The sequence below is a fragment of the Aspergillus heteromorphus genome (assembly GCF_003184545.1).
Source record: "Aspergillus heteromorphus CBS 117.55 chromosome Unknown BO70scaffold_1, whole genome shotgun sequence".
NCBI classification, from domain to species: Eukaryota; Fungi; Ascomycota; class Eurotiomycetes; order Eurotiales; family Aspergillaceae; genus Aspergillus; species Aspergillus heteromorphus.
In genome coordinates, this window is record NW_020290406.1 from 160,329 (window position 1) to 183,093 (window position 22,765).

At 53.1% G+C, this 22,765-nt stretch overlaps 6 protein-coding genes across 6 annotated transcripts; 3 read left to right on the forward strand and 3 right to left on the reverse strand.

The window, feature by feature from the left end:
* Nucleotides 1-63: 63 nt before the first annotated feature.
* On the reverse strand, nucleotides 64-2,825 carry BO70DRAFT_357163 (Kelch motif domain protein). The gene is made up of 4 exons (XM_025541970.1): nucleotides 2,359-2,825; nucleotides 2,192-2,278; nucleotides 1,690-2,121; nucleotides 64-1,641 (listed from the first exon to the last, which is right to left on the reverse strand). Exons 1-4 carry the CDS (start codon nucleotides 2,789-2,791, stop codon nucleotides 290-292), a joined length of 2,304 nt encoding a protein of 767 aa, XP_025403758.1. The 5' UTR covers nucleotides 2,792-2,825; the 3' UTR covers nucleotides 64-289.
* Nucleotides 2,826-3,061: 236 nt separating this feature from the next.
* BO70DRAFT_357165 (WD40 repeat domain-containing protein) lies at nucleotides 3,062-5,473 on the forward strand. Its single transcript, XM_025541971.1, has one exon. The coding sequence runs from the start codon at nucleotides 3,268-3,270 to the stop codon at nucleotides 5,194-5,196; it is 1,929 nt and encodes a 642-aa protein (XP_025403759.1). The 5' UTR covers nucleotides 3,062-3,267; the 3' UTR covers nucleotides 5,197-5,473.
* Nucleotides 5,474-8,009, reverse strand: BO70DRAFT_401729 (uncharacterized protein; the record flags this gene model as incomplete). The annotated part of the gene is made up of 5 exons (XM_025546989.1): nucleotides 7,719-8,009; nucleotides 7,571-7,644; nucleotides 6,685-7,312; nucleotides 5,723-6,602; nucleotides 5,474-5,674 (listed from the first exon to the last, which is right to left on the reverse strand). The coding sequence occupies exons 1-5, from the start codon at nucleotides 7,997-7,999 to the stop codon at nucleotides 5,474-5,476; spliced, it is 2,064 nt and encodes a 687-aa protein (XP_025403760.1). The 5' UTR covers nucleotides 8,000-8,009.
* A 1,792-nt stretch (nucleotides 8,010-9,801) lies between these two features.
* Nucleotides 9,802-11,792, forward strand: BO70DRAFT_576 (transcription initiation factor IIA large subunit). The gene is made up of 4 exons (XM_025548552.1): nucleotides 9,802-9,927; nucleotides 10,078-10,179; nucleotides 10,520-11,571; nucleotides 11,626-11,792. Exons 1-4 carry the CDS (start codon nucleotides 9,910-9,912, stop codon nucleotides 11,663-11,665), a joined length of 1,212 nt encoding a protein of 403 aa, XP_025403761.1. The 5' UTR covers nucleotides 9,802-9,909; the 3' UTR covers nucleotides 11,666-11,792.
* Nucleotides 11,793-13,812: 2,020 nt separating this feature from the next.
* Nucleotides 13,813-15,955, reverse strand: BO70DRAFT_348473 (zinc-coordinating transcription factor SFP1; the record flags this gene model as incomplete). Its single annotated transcript, XM_025541610.1, has 4 exons — nucleotides 13,813-14,127; nucleotides 14,180-14,904; nucleotides 15,039-15,238; nucleotides 15,312-15,955. 4 exons carry the CDS (start codon nucleotides 15,953-15,955, stop codon nucleotides 13,813-13,815), a joined length of 1,884 nt encoding a protein of 627 aa, XP_025403762.1.
* A 4,308-nt stretch (nucleotides 15,956-20,263) lies between these two features.
* On the forward strand, nucleotides 20,264-22,711 carry dus3 (tRNA dihydrouridine synthase DUS3). The gene is made up of 3 exons (XM_025547626.1): nucleotides 20,264-20,551; nucleotides 20,613-22,520; nucleotides 22,576-22,711. The coding sequence occupies exons 1-3, from the start codon at nucleotides 20,367-20,369 to the stop codon at nucleotides 22,658-22,660; spliced, it is 2,178 nt and encodes a 725-aa protein (XP_025403763.1). The 5' UTR covers nucleotides 20,264-20,366; the 3' UTR covers nucleotides 22,661-22,711.
* Nucleotides 22,712-22,765: the final 54 nt, after the last annotated feature.

The following is a 22,765-nucleotide window of genomic DNA, read 5'->3' on the forward strand; positions in this document are numbered from 1 at the left end:
CTCCGAAGTCGATGCGGATTAGCGCTGAAAGCTATCTATACACTGGGGGGATCTGTGCAAGGCTGCAAATAAATCATCGCATTGATCAATCTCATACTAGTAACACGCCCCAGCCATGTCCTTCGTAACTCCTGTCCCGTAATGCTCATCCTGATCCATACGCCCCCCATCCAGAATCACGCCGCCATGTAATCAATGCTGTATGAAAGCACAAAATCTGAAGCAATGTGTAAGAAATGTGTAAGAAATGTCTCAGTCTGGCTCAACAAAACAACTTTTCAGAACCAAATCACAGAATCTCCATCCCGTCCATTTCATCGCCGTCAAAATCGTCTGCGTTGTCAGCTGTAGCGCCGTTCAGCGTCATCTGCGACGGCTTCGACTCCTTGTTGGCCCCAAGCCCCTCGCCCAGCGCTCCGACCATCTCCAGTTCGGGCCCGGCAATGATCCGACCCTCCGTGTCGACCACCTCGCAGAGTTCGATCAGGCTCTGCCGGCTGAGAGACTTGAAGCCTTCCGTTCGTACAACACGGCCCCAGTTACCCAGGCAGAATTGCGCTGCACGACGCATCAGCCATTCCTCGTTTGTACGGCCGGCGCGCTCCCAGATGATCGCGGCGTTCTCCACATCCAGTTCGCGGCTCAAGCGGTTGACACACAGCAGACGCAGTTTGGGCATGTCGTACAGATTCGCCATGACAAGCATCCCCGCAACGTCAATGATGTCAGAGCAGTACTCCGGATGGCCTGCAATGCTGTCCGTGTACAGATAGTATATGAACGCACGGACAACAGAGTACGGCTCAGGAATATGCATTCTCTTCGAATGGTATTCGGCCATCTGGGCGGAGTACAGTCTCTTGAAATGCGGCCACCGCAGCTGCAGAATAATCCGGTGTACGTGGATCGGAGGGGACGTAGCCGCGTTGGGGGACAGAAATGCTGGCTCGGGCTGCGGGGCAGGATCATCCTCAGAATCATCATTGTCCTCATAATGGTCATCCGGATTGGCAGTGATGATGAAGTCGGCATCGCTACCGGACTCGGGTGGCTGATCGAAAACCGCGGAGAGGTCAGCCCCAAGGCCGGAGAGAGGCGGCATCCCGGTCTGATCCGAAAGAGTCATCCTGCTTTGGTTGGGTGAGAAAGCGGCCATTTCATTGCCCAGTAGACCGTATCTCTCCAGGTCGATGCAAAGCACCTCGCTCATGTGGTTTTCATCACTGGTTCCGGGAGTGGCGCCAACGTCGAGACTGCAGCCTAGCAGCCACGCTTTGGTTCCGCTCGCATTTACGGTACAGTAATGCCATCGAAATCCCGGCTTGAAGATCTCTTGTCCGTCCGCCAGCCGTTGCCAGCGTAACGCATCCAGGTCCAGGGACGACAGGTTGCACTCATACGTGCGCACCGTCTCAGATGGAGTTATGAGATCCAGGAGCACACCGGATGCGTAGGCCTGGAAGTGGGTGCCAGAAAACAGCGCAGGAACATGGGGACCAGATTTGAACCGAAGACAAGAAATGGCGCCCGGAGCGATCGGTCTCCGTCGGTTGTTATTGCGCACCTGTACGCTCCCGGAATTTGCTGCATAGTTACCGGACCGGCCGGACAGCGGTTGTGGTGGACTGCTAAGCATCGCATCTGGACTATAAGTCATTCTGCCGATTGTAGTCGGGGAATCCACGGTACCTTGCGAAGTTGTCATTCCAAGAGCCGGTATGCCTTTGAGATCCAGCCACCAGATATCGGTCGTGCGCTCCATATCGGGATCAAGCCCCCCAAAGATCCAGAGGCGACCACCCCAAACCCAGGCGATATGGTCAAACCGGGCCGTGAATCTCCAAGTTCGCGACCAGGTCCAAGTTTTCAGGTCCAGGTACGTCAGGTCGTCCAGAATAACATTGTTTTCTCCAGTAACACCGCCTATGATGAAGAGCTTTTCGTCATAGATAACGGCCGCATGGCGAGCCCTTCCACGTGGGATAGATCCGCGGATTTCCGGTTGGGTCCAGGTAGAGCTAGAGATGTCCAGGATAACAACGTCGGAGAGATACTCGCGGTGCTCATTTTCTCCACCGAACACAATCAATTTATCACCCTGGTACAGAGTAGCCGTGTGACCTACAGAGGAATTAAATCAGTTAGCGTGGTCCGTAGCAGCGAAACATCCAGCGACGCGGGTATGACGAACCCATGCGAACACCGGGGATATCTCCATAGTTGTCGATTAGCTCCCACCGAAGAGTATTTAAATTCAATCGCAGGACGTGGTTGTACACTAATCAAAAGGAATTGAATTAGTAGTGACCAGAAGTGTGACCCGCAAAAGGGCATCATGCAGCGGCGGAGGATATAAACCTTCATCGGTATATTGGTCGAACCCGCCGAAAGCGTACAGCTGGTCGTTATTGCAATACGTCACTGAGGCGTTGACTAGGCACGCTGGCACATGGCCCTGCGCCTTGCGGATGCTCGGGCGGTACTCCGCGCTGCCACGGCGACCATCGTTCGGACTAGGGGGCATGAGGAATGCAGACAGCGGTCTCTGAGGGGTGGAGGAAAGGGGAGTCATCGGGTTGGAAGCTCTGGACGACCCGGTCCAAAGCGGTGGGTCGGCGTGGAACGACGAAGCGTTACTATTCCGGGCGGTAGTGGAGGACGGTTGCCGCGCCATCAGGGTCTCCGGTCGCTGGGTCTCTCCTGCCTGCTGAGCGCCGAAAAAGGGGGTTGGTAAGAGTAGTGGATCAACGCTGGTATCAGAAGGAGGGAATCGTCGATGGGAGTAACACATTCACCCCTCACATAGTGATTCTAATCCACAGGCGCCTCCGCCTCAGCCGATGAGTGTCAAAGGGAAAAGAAAGAAAGAGGCAACCGCCAAGCCGATCGTCACCAAAAGGGGAAGAGCCGCACGTCAGGTGCAGCCTAACCCGATGCGGCCTAGGGCAGCCGTACCTCCAGTAACCGGCGTTGCCATGGGAAAGCAGAACTATACGCTTTATTTATTCGCCTCTCCTCGCTCCTCTCCTCGCCCTCCTCCCTTTCCTCTCCTCATCTGTCGCGAGTTTGTTGTTTATCTGCTATTCTCTGCATACCATATTGTCTGGGATTGAATTCCCTGCTTGCATTCAGTACCCAGTTGTTGCATTTAGGTTTCTTCGTCCTTAGTCCAACCCAGTGCACGACTGGATTGGTCTTACGACTGGACCTCGAAGTCACTTTCTTCTCGATACCCCTTCTATTGCTCACAGATAATTATATATCAACATGGCTACCCCCACAGTGGCAACCCCGGTGAAGACTCACCATGGGATCTTCTCCACCAAGACTGCCGGAGGCCGCATGCCCCTGACTCCTTCACCACGCACACGGGCTGGAAGTGTGACATCAAACCCTTCCTCTCCATTCACACCTCCCTGCGGAGCGCAAGACTCCAGCAAGGATCACAGCAAGTCCGTCTACAGCGGCAATCTCTCCTCATACTTCGCCAAGTCCGTCTCAAGGACAACTCGCAGCTACCGCGAATCTCCCAAGTCCAACATCGCTCGCGCTCGCACTCGCAAATCGCCCAGGCATCTGGAGCTCGCGGTTTCCGAATGGTCTCTGACTGGTACCGGTCCTTCCCAGACGCCATCTAAGGAGCGGCTGCGGAAAGAGGTGACTCGGAAGGAAGTTACCAGAAAGGAAGCTCCCAGGAAGGAAGTGTCGAGAAAAGAGGCACCCAGGAAGGAGGTTACCACTCGGACGAGGCCCGGAAAGACGACCGTTCGTATTCCGCACACTGCCGGTGACAGATTCATTCCCAACCGCACCGCCAGCGAGGGCCTGGTCACAGCAGGCGCAGCCAAGCCGGAGGAGAGCCAGCGGCCGAAGTCCAGCAGCAACGACGGATCCTCTGTGCTGGCGAGCGCTGCGAGTGCTTTTGACATTGGTGGTCGCGGGAGCGACGAAGACATCACTGCGGCTCTCGAAAGCTTGGGACTTGAGGACAGCGAGCCGACAACATCATACACCAAACCGGCGCCAGACGCTGTTGCTTATGAATCGTCGCTGGCTGACGCGTGTGGAGTCAACCTGAACACTCGCATCCTTGCCTTCAAGCCCCCGCCTCCCGAGTCCTCGAAGCCGATTGACTTGCGCGCCCAGTACAACCGTCCCCTCAAGCCTGCCAAGTCACAGGCTGCTCAGTTCCGTCGAAGAGTCCAAACGGCTCCCGAGCGTGTTCTGGATGCTCCCGGACTTCTGGACGACTACTATCTGAACCTTCTGGATTGGAGCTCTGGAAACCAGGTCGCGATCGGTCTGGAGCGCAATGTGTACGTGTGGTCGGCTGATTCGGGATCGGTCAGCTGCTTGCTGGAGACTTCTCCTGATACGTACGTGAGCAGTGTCAAGTGGAGTGGCGACGGTGCCTACGTCGGTGTTGGCCTGGGAACTGGCGAGGTTCAGATCTGGGACGTTGAGGAGGGCTCCAAGCTTCGGAGCATGTTTGGTCACGACTCGCGCGTGGGTGTCATGGGCTGGTCCAAGCACACCTTGTCTACCGGTGCCCGGAGTGGTCTGGTTTACAACCACGACGTTCGCATTGCACAGCACAAGGTTGCAGAGCTGGTCTCGCACACCTCGGAAGTCTGTGGCCTGGAGTGGAGGCCCGATGGGGCTCAGATTGCCACCGGCGGTAACGACAACCTGGTGAACATCTGGGATGCCCGGTCTCTCAGCGCGCCCAAGTTTACCAAGACCAACCACCGCGCCGCTGTCAAGGCTCTGAGCTGGTGCCCCTGGCAGCTGAACCTGCTCGCCACCGGTGGAGGTTCCTACGATCGCCATATCCACTTTTGGAACACCACCACCGGTGCTCGTACCAACAGCATCGACACCGGCTCCCAGGTCACCAGCTTGAGGTGGAGCAACCACTACCGCGAGATCGTCAGCTCGAGTGGATTCCCCGATAACTCTCTGAGCATCTGGAGCTACCCCACTCTGGTCCGAAACGTCGAGATCCCGGCCCATGAGACTCGTGTCCTGCACAGCTGCCTCAGCCCAGACGGCCAGCTCCTGGCCACCGCAGCTGCCGACGAGAGCTTGAAGTTCTGGAAGATCTTCGAGCGTAAGGCCGGCACGAATGCCTCTGCCTCTCGCGAAGGCGGCGTTGGAAGCAAGGCCCAGTTGACCAAGTCTATGACCATTCGGTAGAGTGTCTCGTTTTCTGTTTTATTTCGGTTACTTTTTTTTCTGGTCATACCTCATGACCATGTCTTTTCTTTGGATTTCGGTATCGCGGACCGGGTTTGTCTTGATACCATTGGGAATATCGGTTCATTAGTACATGGGGGTTTTGGAATTCACAGGTGGAAAGGGGAGTTCATCGGTAATCGGCGTTTGTATCTAGGCTCGACCGTATATTAGCAGTCAGGTTCTTGTATAGAAATTTGCATATTATGAGCAACTCTCGTCTTCTGTTCTTTCTCTCCTAGAAGCCGGCTTCAAGGGAAAGATCCCAATCATTTAGCAACGAATCCCACTGCAGCCCATCTATTCCCTCCGGTGCCACGTTGAATAGATCAGACCACAGCTGGCCCCAACTTTCTTCTCCACCTTCGTTCAATACACCCCATCCCGTCCCATCACCAGGAGTAGGAGCTGCTGCTGCTGCCTCCCCCGTTGACGAAACCTGCCCACTTGGCATCATCCCGCCCGCCCCAGAGACCCGCCGCTGTACTTGCCCATCCTCCGCCTCGTTCTCCCCCATTTCATTCCCACCAACCCCCTGCTGCTGATTCTGCCCCCCTACCTCTCTCTCTCCCCTCAAAATCGCCAACAAAGTCTGCTCATTCTTCTGGATAGCCTCCCCCAGGGTACTCGACAAAAATCTCTCCCTCTCCAGCAACGCCACCACATGCAAGACCTCCTGCTTGCGGGCCTCCGCGCCGGGATCTGTTGGGTTCATCGACACGTCTGTGGCTAGCACCATCGCGGCGAAGAAGACGTGGTGCATGATGGGCCAGTATTTCGAGCGTTTGTTGGCGTCGTCAAGCTGGTCGAGGGTGCGGTGCAGGTCGAGCACGGTTTGCGCGGAGCGGATGCATACGGTACGCGAGTAGGCGTATTGGGAGTTTGCGGAGCCGAGGCGGTGGAAGGGGCGGTGCAGACGACAGAGGCGGATGTGGAAGCCTAGGTGGCCGATTGTGCGGTGGCGAGCGATGGAGGGGGATTCGTGGGGATGGGATTGGGGGTTGGATTGGGGGTTGGCACTGGATGTGGTTGTTGTGGTGGGGATTAGGGGCATTTGGAAGAAGGGGGGCACGCAGTTGATGAAGTTGCGGAATTTCTGGTCCAGAGCCAGAATGAGGGAGTAGTCTGGCGGCTCGGAGGTGGTGTAGGTTGAGGAGAGGGTGTCGACGACTTCGCGGCAGAGTTCGGCGTGTTGGATTCGCAGCAGGAAGACAGACATGGAGGTATGTGTGGTTAGGGGGAGGCTTTGCTCGGGGCCGTTGGCGGTTAGCTGCTCGTCGTTGATGTTGGCGGGGCGGTTAACTTTCATGTGTGCTGGGTGCATGAAGTAGGTGCCTTCTTGGGGGCCTTGGGAGAAGGATATGATCCTGTGTGGTTGTGGTTGTTAGTATGTGGGGAAAGGGAAGGGGAAGGGAAGGTTGGGGGTAGGGGGAGGGGGGAGGGGGATACCAGTCGGAGGAAACTAGATGCCACCATATTCGGCGCTGGACTTCAATCTCAATGTTGTTGTATCCAGACCGGTTTCTTTCGTCTTGGCTTTTGGCTGTGTCGAGACGGTGAATCTGCATCGTTCGTGCCATGAGCATCGCGCGCACTCGGAGTGATTGAACTCTATCAGAATAGCCGTCCGCATGGCTGAGGACATGAGCTAGCGTGCTGATGGCTTCAAGCGCGACAGTTGATGGGGAAACTGGGTGAAGGTTGTTGTCAAGGATGGCCATCGCGAGGCGTGTGTACGTCCTGAAGGCTGAGTTGACCTCGACTTGCGTGGCATTCAGCGTCTGTAGGAGCTCGGGCGTTGCAACCAAAGCAGCGCCCGCAAATATGCTGAGCAGTAGCATCACAACATCGGAGCTTGGGTCTCCACCTTCGAGCATAGTCTGATAGCTCTTGTCGACTAGAGCTTTAACGGTTGGAATGTGAAGGACTCCAAAATTTGGCTGGATGACCATGGCAAATTGGTTGAAGAGCTGTCGGGCCTGTGGCCACGGGGGAAGACATCCGGACATACGCTTCATGTCTCGTATCCAGTCATCTAGACTATCTATATTTTTTTGCGATGAGGAGAGGGATATATCTGCAGATGGAGTGCCGCTGTCATGGCTCGATGCTTGTGTCTGTTGATGCATCAGAATAGGACGATGAGAAGAATGAGAAATGTATTTACTTACTGTGCTTGTGTTCAAGCTCGAGGCTGTGGGATTGCTCCCTCCGGTACCCAAAAAACTATCAGGTGGGTCTCTAGCCTGTTAGCCTGCATCCTAGATAGTTTAATTGCTTCATACAACCCAATAAGGCGGCCTTGGACTAGTGACAATGTTCTTGTCTAGCCTACCTCGTACTGCTTGAGCTTTGTCGAAGACAGCCTCTTCCAGCCTGCGAATCCTATTGAGGACATCGGTCGGATCTCTGTGAAACTATATCAGCGAAGTCAATTCATGATTCCCAGATATCCTCACAGTGAGCCCATAAATTGGCCATACGCGGGAGATACAGCAGTTGCCGGCCGGGGTCCAGATTGCGATGCCGATGAAGTACCAGCTGCAGGCTGGTCCCTCCTCTGTATCTCACCCCTCATCTCCTCGGACTCGTCCGATAGACCCTGACCGCCGTATTGGCAGGAAACCTTCCTCAACACGCAGTTCGAGCAGGGCTGGGCGCGATCACAGCGGAGCTTCTTCGCCCGACATAGGCGGCAAGATAAAGGTGGCCGGGCCCACCGCTGCACCATGTCACCCGGAACGGCGTCGTTTTTCCGCTTCATACTTCTTCTTTCTATCCAATACCACCCGGTGCGATGGGGACTTCGATGGAGAATAACACAGGGGAGTGGATAGAAGAAAGTTGGCCGTCCATGGGGCCACCTCCCGGTTCTGGGGCGGATGCCGCGGCCTTGCCGAGATCGGTAAGGGTCTCCGCGGATGTGGGAGCCCTAAATTCTTTCCTGCTGGAAACTTGGAATATTGCTGGCAATAATACGGAGTAGAAAGCTCAGACTTTTTTTTTTCACTTTGACTAACTTAGAGTTCTGTCAGTTGGCTCGATGAAGTGGATCGCACTTTAAACCTACCCCGGCCCTAAATCAGGACCGTTCTCGTGCACATACTACATAGGCCTAAGCTAAATACTACATAGTCTGTTCATTGTCACTGTAATTCAATTACTTTGATTCTCCATGGGCCTCGGGCTAGCATCTAGAACGCATTCTTGCAACAGATGTGAACACCATCGAATCTTCAAAAGTCCTTCGCTGGTCAATGAAACTATCTTGCTTTCTATGAGATTAGAGAGGTTCGCTTCTAATTTCCATAGCAGCATTGGCCCACGGACCAGACTTGAAATAAATTCCAAATCACATAAGAGTCCATCTCACTGGATATTTCGCGTGTATCGGTTGTCTTCGCAGACTTCGTCTTAGAGTGAACGCTCTGCTCCAATCACCATATATCCAAGGCATACATTACAAGCTGGATTTTGGGCAGGATCCTCTTCTCATTTCCGAGGACTGCAGTGTCCTTTGTAATTTGTCAACTTTGTGGTGTCGATCGACTGAATGTACTTCATGGTCAGTATCTCGTTGTGGGCACATCGAGGCCTAGATTGCTGCGAGTCAAACGTTAGCGTCGTATCCTCTACTGGTTAGTTGGTTAGTGGTGCCAAAAACCCGCGGTAGAGGGCAACAGAGTTACTATACCACCCGAACTCGCCTGAATTTGGTTATATCTGCAATCTCATTCTTTTTCTAATAAAGATGCAAACATTCCCCCTTATCTGACATCTGCGTCTTATTTAAAAGCTCCTGGCAGGGTTGCGACGCCTATCGAGCCTGCGTGTTATGCCTCGGGGAGACTTCCCAATTGACGCCCTGGTAGAGACCATGTTAGAATATCAAATCACCTGACTAGGAGAAAACATTATGTCTGAGACCAAAGTAAGAGCCGCTCTAAGGACACTCAAAAGAAACAGGTCATTGGTGTGCTTAGCTGTCTCTCTCTAGTAAAATAGAGTGGTTGCTATGAGACATGCAGAAGGGCAGAAGCAAATGGTAGGCAGTCGACTTGGGATAGCACCAGTGCCACACGACATATATGTGGGCAAGATGCCACTAGATTTCAGATGGCTCTGATCCCCCGAGAGGATCTAGGCCAGGGCGATGTGGAGTGGCGAGAGCAAGAGAGCAGATCCCCCGGAAATCCCAGACGGGACTAGCGGGGCGTGACTCAGCAGGCGGGAGGAAGGCGGATTTCGCCCGGGGACTGCGACTTTCACCTCAACCACATCCCTCCGGCACGCCTGCCTTGTCTTATCCCACCCTCTCGGATTCTTCACGCGTTCTACAGCTCGGTACGCTCGGAAATCTCTCATATTTGATCCTTTCAATAAGGAAGTCCATCTACAGAAGCCGCACCGGTCTAGGGGCGGTCGGAAGTAGTGGCTGCGGAGACCCGACTGTCGCATTCGCCCGTGGCAAGCGACCGCGGCGACGGCGAAGCTTCACCCGTGATAAGCCAGGTTCCTTGCCCACGTTGTGATCGCGACTCTTGATAGGCCCCCGTGCTTTCTTTTCATTTTCTTTCTTTTAGAGAACAGAAAATCTATCCCGCCCTCCTTCGGTTCCAATTCTCCTTTACCTGATTCGACGAGGGCCTTCTCTGAGGTCTCGACTCGGCGATCATGTCAAACCAGCAGGTGGTAAGTGTTATTTAATCAACAACCCTCCCTGCCGTCCCGAAATTGGGGGCATGTGAGCCAGGACTGTGACTTTATACGACCTCCAAAGCTCCCCTGATCCCAGTCCTGTCAGACTATCCGTGAGAACGTTGCTCATACCAGGTCATCTAGGGCACGGTGTTCGATCGAGTCATCCAGGAGGTTTGTGATGGCTCCCAGGTGGACTTTGAAGAGAGTGGAGTGGACCAGCAGACACTGATAGACCTGCGGAACGTAAGCAACACTTTTTTTCTTCATCGTGAGAGATCGTTCGTGGGCCGAAAGGGTGGGAGTTGGGGGAACCCCCAGGGGAGGATGCCCCAAGCGGGGTCCGAGAGGTGCGGGAGGCGGCGGCCTCTGGGGGAGTCGCTGGCTTTTGAGTCTCTTTTTATACCGCGCCGCTTTTACCCGCCCTAGTCGGCCCGCCAAGCCGTCCCAACATCGTCATTCGCTGCCCGTTTCACCTTTCCCCCTCCCTTCGACATGCTCCCTTTGGAACCCATGAATTAACTCACTTTTGTTATTTTATTTGCACGTTGGGCCGATGACACTATGCTAATCTTTTCACCTGCAGAGTTGGCAGAAAAAGCTCTCCTCCGTGGGCGTCGCTCACTTCCCTTGGGACCCTCCCCCACCGCAGCCCGCTCCTCCCCAGACTCAAAGCATCCTCCCTCCTACAGCAACCGTACCTTCCAATGCTCCTCGGCCTGGTCCTCCCCCTCAGATTCAACATCAACATGTCCCTCCTCCCCCTCCCCAACAACAACCCCTCCCGCAGTCCGTCCCTGGTCCAGGACCCCCGCTGCAAACTCCTGCTCCTATCGGAGCCGCTCCCGGTGCCATGGGTCAGCCGCCGCAGCACATTAAGGTTGAACCTGGCCAGCCTGGAATGATCCCCATGAACAATATGATGATGCCCAATGCCCCGAACAGCCAGTCGGCCCAGGAACGTGCTGCCCATATGCTTCGTCAGCGATACGGCGCTGCTGCCGCCAGCTCGGTCAGCCAGCTGCAGGCGCAGTCACAAGGTATGGGAGTGCCGGGCCAGCAACGTCCCCCAAATATGCAGAATGTTCCAAATGGCCAGGCTCCCCAGATCAAGCAAGAACCCGGCTACCCGCCTGTGTCCCAGCCCCCTGTAGGGAACGCTCAAACTGATGGTGCCGGCGATGACGCACTGTCTGCATGGAAGGCAGAGGTTGCACGAAGACGGGAGGCTGCTGAACGCCAGGGTGGAGAAGGCGACCGCATTCTTCGCGAACACCTGCAGCAACGTATGCGCCAGCTCGAGGGAGGTGGTCTTATGCTGCCCCTGAGCGAGCAGAACCCACCCAAGGCTTCGACACGTGGGCTCCTGGCCACCCAGGAAGAACCAAATCCGGCACAGCCTCCCAAAATCCCTGGTGCTCAATTCGATGGCCCGGGAGGCGATGATGAAAATGACGAGGATGACGAGGACGCTATTAACTCTGACCTTGACGACCCGGATGACCTTGTCGCCGAGGACCATGACGCCGAGGACGCCGTAGGCCAAGTCATGCTTTGTACCTATGACAAGGTGCAGCGCGTCAAAAACAAGTGGAAGTGCACACTCAAGGACGGCATTCTGACTACTGGAGGCAAAGAGTGAGTACATATATCCTCCTGGGCCGACTTCAGTCCCGCTAACCATGATATTAGATACGTCTTTCACAAAGGTCAAGGAGAATTTGAGTGGTAGACGGAACGTCAAAGAACCGCTCAACTCAAACTCGAGCTTTGAATCCCCCTCTTCCCATTTCTTCCCATTTCATTCTCCAATCTACCACATGTTTCTTATCTGGTCTTTATCTACTTCCAACCTGTAAAACCTCCCAGATCTGCCTCAGAATTCTACGAGCAACGAAGAAGAAGAAAAGAAACCCCACAATATCTGATTTCTTTACACACACAACATACGTCTGGATGGTCGGTCGGTGCAAGCGGAAATTTGCCTCAATGACGATATTTGATTTTTTTTTCTCCCTTTTTCCCTTTTTCCCTTTCACGAAGTAACCCCCCCCACCGGGATTGTTGTTTGTCTTTTCCCTTTTCTTTCTTTTTTTTATTTTTCTCCATTTTCACATGCTTGATCAAATTTCTCATACTACTCTTTCGCCTTTCACACATTGGATGTATGTGGCGCTTATGCTGGTGGAATGGACGGGGCGGTTCAATTTCTTTTTTCAGTTAACAGCTGTACTAGAATAAGGTGACATATTCCAATGAAACAGTTTCTTTTTTTTTTTACAAACCAAAAGTAGTATCCATAATAATAATTAAACAAGAAGGGCTTAAGGTAAGCGAGCTAGGAAAGAAATGTGTCTGTTGTGTATTCTATAAAGTTCCTCTCTCCATTGGTTGTTTTGATTACTTCCGTTAATTTGGAGTTGAGATAGATACAAATGGTGGTTACGGAGTACTGCAGGCTTTCTTGATTTTATAAGTAAGGCCACTCAGACGGAGTCGAGGTCAGCTACTACCCAGAAACTCAGGAGTTTGTAGACCAATCGAAGTGACTCATTCTACGGACATTCTATCAAGTTCAACACGCATCGAGAAAATTACCTCAGATAGAAAATGCAATTAATCAATAGGCTTGCTTGCTGGTTTAGAGCCTACTCTGGCAAATGAAACTACTAAGACCAGAGATAAAAATTTTCTAGAAAGTCCCAAAAGGAATAGATAGTAGCATCATACATCATACTTAGTTACTCGATATATCTACTAGCAAACCTATCAGCGAAATCTTACTACTACATAAACAACATAAGCTATACAAAAACACTTTCTCAACCAAAGTAGCAAGCAGCAAGCCGCAAGCAGCAGCAGCACAAGCGAGATAGAGCAAGAAAGATAGATAAATAGATAGGGAAATATTCAGCTAGATGAAATAAGATAGTAGAGATCATGTTCAGACTTTTTTAAACCCCCTTCCTTTTCTCTTAACGCAAAAAACCTTTAGGATCAGAAAAAGAAAGCAAACGGGAATCTCAAGAGTAACAAAACTCTATCAGCAAGAAAAGTAAGGAAAAGAAAAGAAGAAGGCCAGCAAATTTAACATTCAAAAAGAAAGTCAGACAGTCCCATGTTCTCCAACAACACCCCAAGCAAAAAAAGAAAAGAAACGCAAGAACGGAAGGAGAAAAAAAAGCAAGGCATTGTAAAAATAAAAGGCCAGAAGCCGGTCTGAAAACACTATCTACAGAACAGACGCCGGAGCGCCACCAGTTTTCCTTTTTTTTTCTTGTCTTCCCTTTTCTCCTAGGTAACGCCCGGATCGAAAGTGAAAGCTCGTGTATCAAAAAAAAAAAAAAAAAAAGAGAATCATCGAGATAGGATGAGGTGCTCCATCATCGCATATCCAGTAAGAACCAAAGTGTCCATGTTGCAGTTTCAATCCAAAACCACCCAGTCATGATCTTGTCTCCAGATCCCATGTTGTTGTCTGGTCCGTAACTGATCGGCCTGGGGAATGTACCAAGAAAAAGACTCGGAAACGATGGAAAGCTCTGTTCTGACCCAAACAGAACATCGCAAGACCGTCAAGCAAAATAAGAGGCCGAGAGCAAGCAGCGAAACCCGGAAAATTCGTACCGACATCTTAACCGGCTAATGAGTCGTTGGAGATCTTCAAAGTCTTAAAAAGGACTGATCTATTACCAGACCAAAGCACAGTCGTCCCAAACTGCGATTGACATGACGTTCATACCATTAACTCCAAGCCACCTAACCTATCATTAAATCGTATTTCGCGCGACAAGGCCGTCAAAAATCATCGCGTCGAATTATTGGGGGGTAAGATGATGCATGAGAATGAGTAGCAATTCTTTCGGGAGGGAAGGCTCCCTATAGAAGACCCTCTTCGCCGATGCCAGGTAGGCCAGCCCCAGCAACGTTGATATTCTGTCCCTGCATGACTCCGCCACCAAAGGCCATGTTCCGACCTGTAGCGAGCTGGAAGTCGGGGTTGCACGGCGGCGAGTGCGACTTGTGATACTTGAGACCGTTCAAGTTCTTGTAACGCTTGCCACAAACCTCACAGCGGTACGGCTTCTCTTTCTCCATGCCAAGCGTTCCGGGGTATGGCGTCGAGGTCTCGGGGTTAACAATTGAAAAGGTGCCATCTGCGTTATCGTGAAGCTGCTGGTTGTTGTGTCCATGCTACAAAAGGAGTCAGAAACCGTTGATTGTGTTTATCCAGATTGAAACTTACAGCTTTGTGGTATTTCAGACCGTTCTGGTTCTTGTACGCCTTCTCGCAGCCAATGACGGGGCACCGGAAAGGCTTTGGCTCTTCGTTGGGAAGGAGTGCAGTGGTGTCAGGGACACCTGCCAACAGCTGTTGCTCTCGGATCCGTCGAGCAATCTCACTGTTAGGACCATACTGTGCTCCGCTGAGCTTGAAGTGGGCATTGGGGGTATGGATCCCGCCAGTGGGACTGAACAATCGCTTGGCTGGCTCGTCGATACACAGATCTACCATGTCGTTGTTTCCGGTGAACCTGCCAAACTGCGACTGGCCCTGCATCATTGGGTTCTGCATAGATAGATCGCCAAAGCCACCTACCATGCTTTCATCCATCTCCGCCGGAGTTCCCGGCGCAGAGGAATCGGGCGTAGTTCTGAATTGTGAGGTCTGCAGAGGGTTCGCCATCAGAGTGGGTGTGTTGACGGATGAAACGGTAGGGTTGTTCTGCAGAGAGAGAGGGCGCCCAGAGGCAACCGGAGTTCCGGGCTGAGAAGTATTGAACCCCTGATGTGCTGGGAGCATTGACAGGTTCAGGTGTGGAACCCTCGGGTTAGCGTTGCCAAACCCTCCTTGGCTTCCATCCCGTGACGGGGGGGCAAACAGCTGGGAGGTGGCGGCATCGTGATCACCGATTGTATCATCGAGCTCCATATCATCGATAGTATCCATATCTGAGTGGTGCGGGTGTGCTGGTTGTGGTTCAATTTGCGCTGCATGTCTATAGTCCTATCCGGCTGCAACCCGCGGCCCTGGTTGTGATTCTGCTGGCCCTGTTGCTGCGCCATCGCCACAGCCGCCATAGCTGCCCTCGCGTCGCCTTGACTGGGACGGTGCCCTTGTTGAGGGGACTTGGTAGCGTGAGCTTCTTCGTAGTGCTGTAGCAGGTCGTGGAGCGTAGGGAGGGTCACCCCGCAGCAAGAGAAGTCGCGCATGAAGTTCGCTTCTAGCTTGGGCAGATATGAGGAAGAGTGGAAGGAGGGTGATTGCAAAGAAGTAAAGGGAGAGGTGCCGGTCATAATGATACTAGATCGCTCAGCGTCAGTTTCTCAGAGCCCCAACTTTGCATCTCGCGCATGCAGGGGTGGGGTGCACCTACTCATCACGGATCCAACTGCCAACAGACACACCACCCCAGCTCATTCCACCAACCAAGCTTCCCGCCAAAGATTCGCGGCGGGTGTTATCCCGGTTAGATCCAGAGACTGAGATGGGTTTCGTCCCGTTTCCCCATTGTGCAGAGGCTGCACCGATGGAGTCCTTGCGAGGAGGGGGGGCCTTGAATACATTGAGCCCGATCCCGTTCGCGTGAGATATGCTGCCAGTCCTGTCTCCATTTCCAGCTCTCTGCAGAGCAGACGTCAAATTTGACGCCTGCTGGCCGGGCGGGGAGACGGAACTCTGGCGGGTGGCAATGTCAATGGGAGCGGCTCCGGCCATCTTGCTGGTCGGGAGAGGTGAGGGGGGAAAGAGAGGGAAGTCGTGGTCCGGGTCGAAATGAGGGTGTAGATGCCGACTGTCAAAGTACGGTGAAGGCGTGTCGCCGATGTCGAATGGATTTCGAGTCCACGACAAATCCGAGAGCTTTTCCCTATCCGGTCTGCGCGAAGGTACGCCAAACCCGAGGGGAGTGGTAACGGGGGTCGAGTCCCTAGTAGAGGCGCAATCGAGGTCCCCAACGGAGGGCGAGTAGTGAAGAGAGGGAGGAGGAGGACTATGCGTCGCTTCTGACGACCGGAGCATGAAGGAGCAATTCGACGATGGCGGTTTTGGGCGGAATCACACAAGGAGTGTCCACCACCCTCGGATGTTGTCCCGCTTTGGCTGCGGAACAGCGACGGATTCGGGAAAAGTGGCGGGACGTAATTAATTAACGATACTGCCGATTAAATCAGGCTACCTAGAGCGGGCAGGCCCCACGTAAACACAATGAGGGATGGTGAGGATGGAAAGAAGAGGAGATGGAGATAGAATGGAGATGAAAGATGGGAGATGGAAGATGGAGATGTTGTACGTGGATGGGGGAGGGGAAGGACACGAGGGACGTCGGTGCAGTTCACCGACAGCAACGATGTCCAGAGAAGCCGAGTAGCAACTGGCGGCGGCAGGGAAGGGTTTCAAGCAGGAGCAGCAGTGGTAATACGGGGGGGCAACCGGATGGGTCATAACATGACCGTAATATTACGACATTCGAATGATTCATCATTCATACTTCACACTACCTATGACTCCTCCTCCGCTCCGCCGCTACATGATTAGTAGAAACGGTACGTCCCGGACTAAGTCCGTACTGTACTTGTCTGAAACAGGCAAGGATGGATGGAGGGAAGACCCATTAGTCAGGATGGAGTGGCTGGGGCCGCCAGTCAAAAGCCCGGACGAGCTGCCCAGCATCTGCCCAACGAACGAATCCCATCTCGCCTTCTCATTACGTATGAGGGTACTCCGTCCCAGGAGATCCATGGGCGTTTCGCCCGCTGGTCCCTCTGGTCCCAGTGGTCAGCTCAGCTTCTGGTTCCCTGCGATATTTAGCCGGTGGGACCATTAGTTAGGTGGCTAGCAATGAACTTGACACCGCTTGCAGTCTAGTCAGCCCACTAGCGCTTCTTCGAAAAGTCGATGATGATGGTTTAGGGGAGCTGCTGCAGTAGGAGGAGATCCAGAGGGGCGTCCCTTTCTCCTGTCCGTATCGTACGTACATAATATATATACCGTATGGTTTTTGTATTACCAAGAGAGGGTCCCCGCGCAGAACCCGGTCGTATGTAAGATTTACCTTCCTTACGGCTCTGGTCCAGAATAATAATGTTGTCCTTGCAACGTCCATCCCACGTTTTAGGTCATGTTGATGTATGAACTAGATAGATACACTACTATGTATGTATGCGCCCGTCTCTTCCCAAATTCGGGTCCCTTCGCGTCCCAAGTCTGGGATGACTCTATCTCTCTCCAGAAATAGCCCCCCTGTACGACGTCTGGATGTCCTTCGGAGGCTTAACAGCAGGTCTCGTCCAACCCCCCAGGAGCAGGCCACCCATGGTTCACATGCGCACCCCGTCCTGGTTGGGGTTCGGCGTGTGCTAGCACCACCCATGGGCTGTTGCTAGCCGGTAAGTCTGCTGGAGGCTGGCAGTAGTGGCTCCGGCGGTGTCAAAAGGGTCTCCATTCCATACTTGTCATGCCACATCAGAGATTCTGGAAAAGGCATCCAAAACAACCCCACAGATCCCGAAATTCAGCGTCCAGCAGTTGAACCTCCATCTTCAGGTCTCGGGAACTCCTGGGAGTCAGCAACATACCCCGGGGCATGTGCGATGCTTGCAGGTGCCGCGCCTGTTGGGAATCAGGGGCTACAAGGTTACAGCATCCTATGGGCGCTATCTACTTGAGCGGTCTGTTTTAGTGGCCATCCTCTTATCGTTCGCATCGGACTTGCCAAACCCGGCCGTCCATGCTTTTCTCACCCCCGTAAGCCTCGATCTATCTAGTATATCTAGGATGCCCGGACCTAACGCCGATGGGACGATAAGCATGAAGCACGGCCTCTTATCGTCCTGGTTCAGCATTGGCCATATATCAATGACATCAACAGTACGGGGACGGCCTCACTTGCAGCCCAGCCAGCACAAATGGGCGGTCTGTACAGCATACTTGTCGGACAAAGTACGGAGGACGGTGTGTCGGCGCGCAAACACCAACTCAAGCGCTAAGCTGGTCTAGCAGTATGAAGACGACCGAGTACACACCGTATCCCATTTAACATGATCCGGTGATGAGCCGGATCGCCTGGTATTGGCTGGGGGATCTTGGGATTGGAATCAGCCCCCTTTTCTCCGGGCGCCGATCGTCGCGAAAGTTGGGGGAGATGAACTCTCAGGCATCCTCAATCATGCGATCAGTCTAGGGGATATGCTCGGTCTTGGCTTCAACACTAGAAGCATCGCAGAAGCATTTCTAATGGTTAGCGGTAACCTTGAGTCTTTCACCGCATTGTATCTAATAGTAACTCGGTCGAGTGACCTTCCTTTTGGAGATAGCGCTTATCACCGCCATGTACTGTTACGGAGGACTCGGCACCCAATTATTGCTCCCTCTGCTGGGGTAGATACTATAAGTGAGTATCTGTCCTAGTCTGGAAGGCATAGGGTCTCATCTGTGTATACTGCCTCGAAGCGGGAGTGATGTTTTGGTTTTGTTGGTCCACGACTCCGTATACAGTAGTATTTCGTTTCATCCATGTCTCGAGGCCTCGGCTGCTTTTTGCCGAATTCGTGAGGCGTCCGTATCCACACCCGGACTCCGTACAATAATCCTGAAGAATGATTATCAACTAGATAGATACTACTCCATAAACTATCTATCTATGAAAGGCCATGTTGGCATCTACACGGAAATGGTATCTCATGCACACCCAGCTGCATTGTCCCCAATAAACGTACGTTACATACGCAAAACTACGGTACTCCATGTTCATACTTACAGTGGAAAGTACAAAGACAGGTACCCGGTATCCTGGAGTGCAGATATCTACATCACAAGTGATGAATCCCGTACATGATCTATCCTGCATGTATTCGCACAGCTTGCCCATAGGGTACATAGGTACAGCATATGAAGGCTATCGAATGGCAGCATCAAGGCAGCGTTCGTATTTACGCACCGTGCAAACCGGTAGTGCTTGAAGCTGCGTACGATGATGGCTCAAATACAACAGGATAATTATAGAACCGAATCGCCACCCTTACGTTTTCCCACGTCCGCGGTTCTTGGGATGCCACATGTGCTTTTTGCTCCTCCAGGTGGATCCCTCTGCCCTATCGTGAGCCGCTGTGGTACCTAGTCTACTGTATACTATCTGTATTGTGTACCTGCCTCATGCACTCCATCCTGCTGCATCATCCTACCGTAGGCACATCCCATCGAAACAGACACTAGATACGGAGTAGATACTCCGTGTCTAGGATCGTCCTCGACGGCCATGGAACCCATCTATCGGATGATCTACCGTGGGACATACATACATCCATCCTATACCAGGTGCATTCCGGAGTTCTCCGTACTTGATGCATACATACTTTGCGCTACAATCGACGTCGATGTACATGTAACATGCATGGGGGGTAATCCTCATGTGGACATATCAGATCAGCAGGTACTAGGGGAGTAAGCAAAGGTACCAAATAAGGGTGGCTACATTGCAGAACTAGGAGATCTTCACATCGCTTGAAACAGCCGACGCAAACGCGTACTCTGACTGATATCTTGTGACCAGTCTGCCAAGATGCAATTGACTTTCTTGCTGAGTTGAAGCGCAGCAAACGTGGTGGTTTTCAACTTACCTAGGTAGATGCTGGATCTTCTCATAGCCAGTCGATCATTCGCACATAAGTACGTAGTGGTGGTAGATTTGACGTCGACTCGGAATGTTGTCAGGTATACGTATGTACCTCCCACAGTTGTCGTCAGAACCAGCTGCAATCACAGGATAGATTACGCGCGCGCTGGGTGGAGAGGACGGGAAGCAGACGTTGATCGAAAAGCCCGATGGAGACCGAGGCGAGACAGCCTTCGGTAACGAGTCAACGACAGATGGCTTTGCCTTATTAAACTACCCCATCAACCGTCGTTTAAGTTCTTCTAGAAACCCAGCAAATGCGAGCCTTAGGTTCAAATCTGCGGTGGGGCTCGTGTAATATTACGCTAGTAAGATAGTAATGTGAAAACCCCGGTAAGGCGTCGACCGGCAGACACCGCTTCCGTTTTACCGCGTATGCCGCCGCCGGCGTAATAATGCTCCAGCAACTCAAGAGCCCGGAAGGTCGGGGGCTCGGAAGTCGGAAGACTACAGGTAACTACTAATTGCCCCAGGCTGCACCGCCACTTCGGCTGCTGACCGCCTTCTTCCCGCCACACCGGAAACAGCGCCACCAGTCATACTGTAATGTAATGCAAACCATGCAAACGGCCCTCCCCCGCTGGGCTGTGAGGGTCGAAATTTTTGCCCGCATTAGTCGATGCGGAGATTTCGCAGAACCTTGAATCGGACAGGGCCTGGATCAGACTCGCGTTTTTTAATCCATCCCTCACTTCTGTCAGCTCTTCTTGTGAATAGAGAGCGGTTTTTCTCGACGAATTGAAAATCCGATCGTTGACAATGGAGCCGACTCCCGCCCAGGAACATGTGCCGAATCTAGACGCCAATGCGCCGACGCAGAATGACCGCGATTCGGCTGCTGACCAGGGGCCACCCTCCAAGAGGGCCAGACTCGATGATGCTGCGGGCGCAAATGCGCAGACTACTGATCCGCGCCTGAAGGGCGTCGCTCCCATCAAGCCTGAGTATGTACCTGTCCGGGGAGGACTACTTGCGCCGGCTCTTTCTGACTGACTGGTGCTCCAGGTTCCTCCTCTACCAACCCTCGAATGCCCAACCCGCCCCAAGAGAGAATCTGGATGATGCCGCTGAGGCTGCGCATCACGATGGCCGCGCCGATGATCAGAAAGGCAAGTTCAACAACAAGAAAAAGAAGACCGGGCAAAATAAGAACCGCACGTTTGGACGATCCGAGGATGCGAAGGGACTGTGCTCGAGCGTCAACTTCAGGCCCGAGTTCTCCCCCGGCACGTGCGACTTTGCTGAGAAGTGTCGGTTCGAGCACGACCTGCGGACCTACTTGAAGGAACACAAGCGAGAGGATCTCAAGACTTTCGATGGAGTGTGCCCCGTCTGGGATGCAAACGGCAAATGTTTTGCGGGCTGGAAATGTCGATTCGTCGGCTCACACATGGAGGAGCGGGAGACGGAGGATGGGAGGAAGGAGTTGGTTCTGCTTGAGGATGAAGAGCGCAAGAAGAAGGTCCAGCGACTCGTTCCCTTCGCTACGGAGGAAGGTTGCGTGAACGTTGCCTCCCAGGAAGACAAGTATGCCTTGGCGCGGAGGAAGAAGGACTTCGTCAGAGCTGGCCCGTATAGTGCATGGCTGGAGGATACATCTCGGATCATGGAGAAGGATCTCCACAAGCGGAACCGGGGTGGAAATGAAGGTGCTGAGAACAAAGATGGCGAGAGCAAGGAGGACAAGGAAGATAACCGGGCTAGCTATGTCGAACCGCCGTTCATGGCGTCGGAGAAGCGACGCCTGTACTTTGGGCCTGAGACGCCCGCGCTGGCGCCTCTCACAACACAAGGAAACATGCCCTTCCGGAGACTCTGCGTGGAGCTCGGCGCACAGTTCACCTACTCGGAGATGGCCATGAGTATGCCGTTGATCCAAGGAAACAAGTCCGAGTGGGCCTTGATGAGGGCGCACGAGTCGGAAATGCTTCCTCCCTCGCTCATGCCGGGAGCGAACGTTGTGCAGGGCTACGATAACTCTAAGGACTTCAAGTTTGGCGCTCAGATCGCGGCAAACAAGCCCTGGCAGGCGTTCAAGGCCACCGAGGCATTGGCGTCAATGACTCCGAACTTGCGCGTGATCGACCTGAACTGTGGTTGCCCGATTGATCTCGTCTATCGGGAAGGCGCTGGCTCTGCCCTCCTTGATCACCCGTCCAAGCTTGAGAAAATCATTCGCGGCATGAACACGGTCTCCGAGCTTATCCCTATTACTGTCAAGATCCGTATGGGAACCAGGGACAACAACCCGAATGCTTTCAAGCTGACCGAACGTTTGCTCCTTGGCGGCTATGAAACCAGTCTGGTTCATCATGATGGTGCCGCTGGTGCCGCCGCTATCACCCTCCACGGCCGCAGTAGACAGCAGCGGTACACCAAGTCAGCGAACTGGGAGTATATCTCCGAGTGTGCTGCTCTCATCAAGCGACTGACTGAGAAGACCGATGAGGTGACTGATACGATCCGGGAGCCGGACGCTCGGACGCAGCCCAATGGCGGAAAGGTGTACTTCCTTGGAAACGGCGATTGCTACTCTCACGTCGACTATGATGAGCATATCAACAACTCCGGGGTTGATACTGTTATGCTGGGACGAGGAGCTCTGATCAAGCCTTGGCTCTTCGAGGAGATCCAGGCCGGACAGTACCTGGACAAGTCTGCCACGGAGCGCTTGGCGCTGGTTGAGAAGTTCACCAAGTATGGCTTGGAGACATGGGGATCGGACGAACACGGTATCGGTACGACCAGACGTTTCGTGATGGAATGGCTGAGTTTCGCTCGACGCTACGTTCCCCTTGGTCTGCTCGAGTATCTTCCACCACACATCAACGACAGACCTCCGGCTTTCCGAGGTCGGAATGAGCTCGAGACATTGCTGGCCAGTGACAACTACAGAGATTGGCTCAAGATCACGTAAGTACTTATTTGCCAGGAGATAATTTTGCATGATTTCTAACGCAACTCACAGGGAGATGTTCCTCGGACCGGCCCACAAGGACTTCAAGTTCGAGCCGAAACACAAGTCGAACTCTTATGACGAGGCGGAGGGTTAAATGTGGACAGTGTAGATCGAGTATAATGCATAGACATGATGTACAAACGACAGTTAGAATCACAATTCTTCAATCCTATACTCCCTATTCTCCGTCCGTAGATCC